Source organism: Cryptotermes secundus, unplaced genomic scaffold, assembly GCF_002891405.2.
Source record: "Cryptotermes secundus unplaced genomic scaffold, Csec_1.0 scaffold213, whole genome shotgun sequence".
Classification (NCBI taxonomy): Eukaryota; Metazoa; Arthropoda; class Insecta; order Blattodea; family Kalotermitidae; genus Cryptotermes; species Cryptotermes secundus.
In genome coordinates this window covers 184,232-190,878 of record NW_019731264.1, presented here as the reverse complement: position 1 = coordinate 190,878, position 6,647 = coordinate 184,232, and the positions used below count along the sequence as shown (strand labels likewise).

The following is a 6,647-nucleotide window of genomic DNA, read 5'->3' as shown; positions in this document are numbered from 1 at the left end:
CAGATACATTTAGCTGTAATGCCACCATAAATTCAACTAGCCTCTGCTATAATGGCACCTGTATAGAGGATGGGTAGTGCTGCTAATGGGAGCTGGGAGAACTACCGCACAACGGGTGAAGATATCTGCATTCCAACTTTGTTTCTAAAGTTATTTTATGAAATGCAGTAAATTCTTTTTTAAATTTTTCCCAGTTAGATTGGCGGCTTGTGGTAGCATAGTTGGTTGAGGCACTATGCTACAAGCTGGAAGGTCACGGGTCAAGTCCCAATGAGGTCAATGTATTTTTCAACTGACCTAATCCTTCCAGCTGCACTATGGCCCTGGGGTTGACTCAGCCTCTAACATAAATGAGTACCAGGAATCTTCCTGGGGGTAAAGGGCAGCTGGCACCTAAGGCTGACAACCTTACTGCCATCTGTGAGCCAACCATCTAAAGAAGTCTGACAAGTCTGACTGTAATATATATTGGTGCCTAATATGGGGTCATCAGATGTAAATATATCTGGCACTATTAGAAAAATAAAATGTTTGCACACAAGGGTAACATAACAAAAACACCCATGAACAATGCATAACAACCTAATACAGGGTGTACCACGACTTTAGGGCATAACTGGAGGAGGTGATTTCCTAGGTCTTTGTGAGCAAAAAAGTTCGTATAAACATGTGTCTGATTTTGGACGGTTACGGAGTTATGACCTTTTTTCATTCCCATACACACCCTCGTATGAACCATGTCTGTCAGCTGGCAGGTCGCTATCTTTAGCCAGCTACAGACAGAGCGTTCTCATTATCTCGGCACTTGAGAGCTACCTATGGTGGGGGGGCTTGGTATGTCCGGCGTAGTTCACAACCAACCAGCAGCCTGTGTTGCAGCTGGTGGCGACATTTTCGAAAATCAGCTTTAAGCACCAATCAATTCAAATTAAAGGTAATTTCACGAAGTTAACTTTACATTCATACTTGAAATGTATCATGCATTATGCTGGTTTATTAGTTTGTTCCGTTTATTGTCAGTAATCGTTACCTTATATTCTGAGTTTAAAACGGTCATAACTCCGTAACTGTTCAAAATCGGACACATGTTTGTATTAACTTTTTTGCTCACAAAGACCTAGGAAATCACCTCCTGCAGTTATGCCGTAAGTCGTGAAGCACCCTGCATATATATTAACAAATGTGCCTTTAACAGACCTTATAGAAAATCCATGCCATATTCATAAATACAGATTTCATTCATAACTTAACATATTAAATTCGTTTTTGAGCTACAGTAATACATTAAAACCACCTGAGATATGGATGGGAATTTCAATTATGCTTCTTTGAAGAAACTAAATTGTTCGCATATATAGAATACTGCAACAGACATTTTCATAGTCTGATAATTTCAACATTGTGCATATCACAAACATCCATCTTCGAAACTCTCATACAATAGTTCAACACGTTTCAGTCTGGCTCACATGAAAGCCATCAATATTTATTTTTTATTAAGTATCAATGACAAATATTCCTGAAGACTACAATGTACCTTTTGGTTCTATAAAAAAAATTGGTAATTTCTTGACCAGCTTGGTAACTCTCAGCTTTCCAAGAAGGACATTGCACCACACTGATTTAGGTACACTCGGGTCAGGGAAAGAATGCACAGAATGTCCCATTCATAGTATACCTAGGAGCCAACTCCGCACTGCATGACTTCCACCACTTTCACCAGCTATAAACCTGTGTTTCTGTTGTAAGATTTGAGGCTTTCACGGCGGTGACTATGAAGAAAGCAGTCTTCTGGGATTTGGCGCCGTGTATATGTGGTGTTAACCGACGTTTCGGAGGAACGTATCGCCCCCATCTTCAGGGTTGAAGAAAAAGTATAGGTAAATCTGCAAGCGACAACACCGTGAGACACGGTACCGTTCCTAATTTCAAAGAGTTTGACATTATTATTGCAATATATATAGATACATTTATTATGACTTCGAGCCGCACTATGGCCCTGGCGTTGACTTAGCCTCTAGCAGAAATGAGTACCAGGAATCTTCCTGGGGGTAAAGGGCAGCTGGCATGTAAGGCTGACAACCTTACCGCCATCTGTGAGCCGACTGTCTAAAGAAAATGTGGGAGCCTTGACGTCTCACAACCCTATGAGCCTTCACAGCCTGTTACAGGGATAGCTTTACCTTTTACCTTTTTCATACCAAGTTGATTTAAACATGTCTGTCATAGCACTAAATGTTTGCATTAAACTTCTAACTACCTGGAATGCAACTCAGTCACAGGGGCATTTGGCTGCCTTAATCAAAGTTTAGACCTCCAGAAGAGGATCTGATGCATTGAAAAGCACATAATTTGATGGAACATCCTGGTTCAGAGTCTTGCGTAACTCACCACGGGCCACTGCTGTAACATATATCATTAATGATACCCCTATCACCACCTGAAAATGAGATTTGCAGCAGTTACAGATATTATTCATAACAGATTTAAATACTGCCTACCAATTGGCAGTGATTTGCTGTACATATATCACATAAACCAGTTACCAGGTCTGCAAAGAGTCATGTGAACTTACCCCCAAATTGTTGACTGGTTTTACCTTAATCAGTCAATCTGAGAGCTAAATTTTGGAGAGATTTGTATATGAAGAATATACAGAATACAGACAGTCCCCTCTTTATGAAGACTTGCAATATGAAATGCTGCACTCTCATGAACTTTTATAACAAAGTGTATACTCTTGGCTTGGCTTGGCATCTAAATGTGAACTCATTCATCTGAAATCACTTCTGAACGAAAATGAATTCATGGAAATGGAAACAAAGAAATGCATAATTGCCTAATCAAGTCATCTAAAGCTCTGCACTAGTGGGCACTTTATATAAGACTTTGATGTTCCTTACACTATTTTAACAACTAATACTGATATTTTTATAGCATAATAGGGTCTCCAGTGGTTATACCATAATGTAACATTTTTTCAACGTTCTGTTTCAAGCAACAAAATTTACAATTTTATTTCTAATATGGGAGGATGCTGAAAGTAATGGGGGACCTGACACTGTCCCCCCCCCCAAAAAATGAACTTATGCAAAGTATAACAATTACTAACCTGAATGAAGATAATGAGACCAGTAGCTGCTGTTGACTTATTTGAAAGAACTTCTTCCATTGATCTGAGGGTGCTACCCAAATATACATTAATGATTTGTGCTGGGAAAAGCCCCAGAACGGTTGCGATTAAGTATTTCTTTGCATTGATATTACTAACCTGTAAAAAATAATGGGTTTATATAACACTCAGTCCCAACATAACCTCACTGTGTTACCTATTGCAACAATACAATGCTGTAATTAATCAGTCTTATAATAGTAAGTTCTTCACTTGAATATAATAGTGAATTGTACATAAAATAACATACTATTAGTATTTAACATATGACCAATCAACTTACAGCAAAAACTGTATTCTGCAGTCCAAATGGTATTGGTGTTAAACGAGCAAACATTGCAACTTTGAATGCACGAGGACCTGATACAACCATTAAAATAGCACGTATTTTGTCATTATTACACAGTCTTTTAAGTGGGAACTTGGTACTGAGAGTTCTCATAGTATAGTGGGCAATAGCAACCCCAATATTACCAGCAACGACAACTGTCATAAGGCCACGAGGAATTCCAAATAAATACCCTGAGGAGATTACTAAAAATGTGTAACCCCATGTCAATGGAAACGATACTAATGTAAACATTCCTAGAAACATAACATAAATTAACCAATGTTCTTGAGCTTCTGCCCATAATAAGACGACTTTTATATAGTACTTGCATTCATAAAGAAGTAGGATAATGCATAACAAAATCGCCAGCAATAAGCAACTGAATAAATTGGATTTTATGGGCAAAGAACCTCTGATTAACCTAAAAGTAGACACACTTTCTTCTACGTTAGCCATTGGTTTCAGTTTTACAGAGCACTGTAAAACTTCGCACCTCTCGGATGAATCTTCATATTTTCTTCATCGTAACTATGTTATCTGAGATTTATCAGTTTTAAATATAGGCACACTCGATTTATGTAACCACAACCACTCTATTTACATTCCCGGCAGTAATGAAGATCGATTATCGTTAAACGATAGGAGATCGAAACGAGTGAAAGCTGTCGATAGATACAATCGATATTTCCTACGATGAAGTTCTTAAGCATGACTACAGATAGCATATATCTAGTCCGTTGCTTGTCTTGCTACGTGGGATATGCTATCTGGAACGATCTAGAACTCGAAGGTTGAGGACGTGAATACAAAAGCTGGTCAGTTTTGATTGTTGAGATTCGTTACCAGGAAACAACTAGTGATATTGTACTGGTGTAGCGATATTTGAGAGCGGTAACCTAGCAAAGAATAGTAGGAGCAGATTGAGAACACACAGGGTGGTGTTAGAATACAGTAATTAATTTTTGTATTCTGCTGAATTTTATTTGATTTTCTACCTAAAAGTAACATGTAATTAATGTGCGGGTTTCCGGAAAACATACAACGGCTGGGAGTCCACGTGCTTCTGACCGTTGACTCTCCCAAAATAGAATGAGTGGCCAAGAAATGGAGGTAGATACAATGGAAGAGGTAGAAATATATGACGAAGCTGGGGAAGACGTGGTGATGGAAGACATGGATTATGCAAAGTTAAAGAATAAGATTGTCAAACGAAAGAAGATTGTTGCGGGAAAAACGGGACCTGAATTGTCATCAGAAGAGGAACTGAAGCCACAATTTAGCACTGTTAGAAGCCGTAAAAAACAAGGAAATCGGTAACCCATGACGTAAAGAAGAATACTAATAGACCTCAAAATTTACAGGCGTCACGGACTCATAACGAAGCCAAGGATAGGACAGAAGAAGGAACGATTCAACAGGCAGAGTCTGAAACACAGAATCTGGGAAATGTAGGTACAAACAATGCAAAGGAAGACCTGGGATAAGGTTTCAAGAGCAATAGAAATGAAAATTCAGTGACCTACGTTTTAATATGTACGATAAAGGGCCGTACAGCATCCACATAAAGGTCAAGAAACCCGATACCCCATCGATGGAAAGAGAAAAGGAAAATAGGTGGGGACAATTTGATATCTTCAATGTTATGTCTAAATCCAAGATCAATTTCCAATCCAATAGACAATATGCTCGATATATCTGGGAAGTGACCTCTGGAAGAATAGAAAACAAATAAAGTTTTGGACAGCCCCATAATCCAAAATGAAAGGCTAACTGCATACATACCGAGATATATGGTTGTTAAAAAGGGTGTCATTAAAGATATACTCGAGGATATGGAATTAGAAAATTTGACGCGACGGCTCAACTGGGGAAATCAGAACAAACATCTCATACCTTTCCAGGTAACTGACGCAGTCAGACTTAAGATGAGAGACAAAGAGAAAAACAAAGGAGAAAGATGGGTCTGGAAAGAGTCGAGGGCAGTATGTTTGACGTTTAGAACCAAGGAATTGCCCCCTCCTGTATGTTTTTGCACTATGAAAATTGAAGTTACTAATTCTGTTGCAGCAGTACGACAATGTTACAAATGTGGGAAATTCGGCCATATAAGTAAATTCTGTACGAAGGAAAAAACAATGCTTCTCATGCGGAGAAGCAAAACATGAAGGGTCTTGTATTAAAAATGCCTAAATCGTAACCGTAGCCACAGAGCAGAAACAGCGAGCGATGCCCCGTAATTAAAAAACAGAAAGAAATCAATCAACTCAAGGCTCATAGAAATGTCGGATTTTTGGAAGCACGAAAAATTGTAGAAAAGTGGTCACAACCCTGGAGGTCGAGCCATGCGTTCCCTTTAGGTGCTGGAAGCCCCAGAGGGTACGCGGAACCAAATATGAGGAACTTCCCCTTTCTCAAAACGCCAACAAGACGAGAGGAGTGGGATACTATTGAGAAAAGCGAAAACAATAAAGTCCCGAGTCGAACGAATGGATGGCATCCGGAGAGAAGGCAAAGGAAGATGAACACGGATAACAGCAGGACTCAAATACAGTGGAACCGAGTTCAAACAAGACTGAGCAAAGGAACAACTCTAAAGACCAGACAGTGCTACAGAAATCTTTAGATGAGTTGGAGTTCATTGAGATGGAGGACGAAGTCAAGAACGTACTGGTGACAATAATCAATTTAGTGATAAACTCCAGGGACGCTAAAGCTATGGTCAGCAGTGGCGGTTCATAGTTCTCTTGTGTGGTGGCGCTAGTCACTATATTTAATTCGTGGAAATTGAAAATTGATTTTATATATATATTGCCAATNAATTATAGTCTAAGAAGCTATGACAGAACAAGGTATTTATAAGAATGTGCTACAGAGGGCTCGATTGGCACGGGCTAGGCCATTTTTGTATACATATTCATTAAAAAAAGATAAGAAAAAAAGAAAAGTACAACAGATAAAGAACATTCCTCTACAATAAAATATATTTAATAGGTTCACTCTGAAATTCTACAAAACAGAAATCCCATTCACAGCACAAAAATGGAGAACATTATCTTCTGGGATGTGTTACTGTGTAGTCTAGCAAAAGTTCACCGCTGTTTTGAAGGAATACGCCACCTGCAGCTTCAGTGTCAACCAACCAAG

General features: G+C 38.9%; 1 protein-coding gene across 6 annotated transcripts; it reads right to left on the bottom strand.

Annotated features, from left to right (window-relative positions):
• Nucleotides 1–1,847: 1,847 nt before the first annotated feature.
• On the bottom strand, nucleotides 1,848–4,139 carry LOC111866749 (transmembrane protein 64). Of its 6 annotated transcripts, none has more exons than XM_023855975.2 (4): nucleotides 3,456–4,139; nucleotides 3,113–3,271; nucleotides 2,261–2,440; nucleotides 1,848–1,886 (listed from the first exon to the last, which is right to left on the bottom strand). In XM_023855975.2, the coding sequence occupies exons 1-3, from the start codon at nucleotides 3,957–3,959 to the stop codon at nucleotides 2,309–2,311; spliced, it is 795 nt and encodes a 264-aa protein (XP_023711743.1). In that variant the 5' UTR covers nucleotides 3,960–4,139; the 3' UTR covers nucleotides 1,848–1,886; nucleotides 2,261–2,308. The 6 variants fall into 6 exon arrangements, with proteins under 6 accessions (XP_023711743.1, XP_023711745.1, XP_023711747.1 ...); XM_023855977.2 differs by lacking the exon at nucleotides 1,848–1,886 and having other exon boundaries at nucleotides 2,123–2,440; nucleotides 3,456–3,757; nucleotides 3,941–4,139; XM_023855979.2 differs by lacking the exon at nucleotides 1,848–1,886 and having other exon boundaries at nucleotides 2,123–2,440; nucleotides 3,456–3,757; nucleotides 3,997–4,139.
• Nucleotides 4,140–6,647: the final 2,508 nt, after the last annotated feature.

Bases quoted from the DNA above. Each gene is read 5' to 3' on its own strand.
- LOC111866749 (XM_023855975.2), bottom strand. From the start codon at position 3,959: ATGGCTAACGTAGAAGAAAGTGTGTCTACTTTTAGGTTAATCAGAGGT. The intron at 3,272-3,455 runs GTAAGTTGATTG...TATTTTTTACAG, and splicing joins TGCAGAATACAGTTTTTGCT to GTTAGTAATATCAATGCAAA. The intron at 2,441-3,112 runs GTTAGTAATTGT...TCTCATTTTCAG, and splicing joins GTCTCATTATCTTCATTCAG to GTGGTGATAGGGGTATCATT.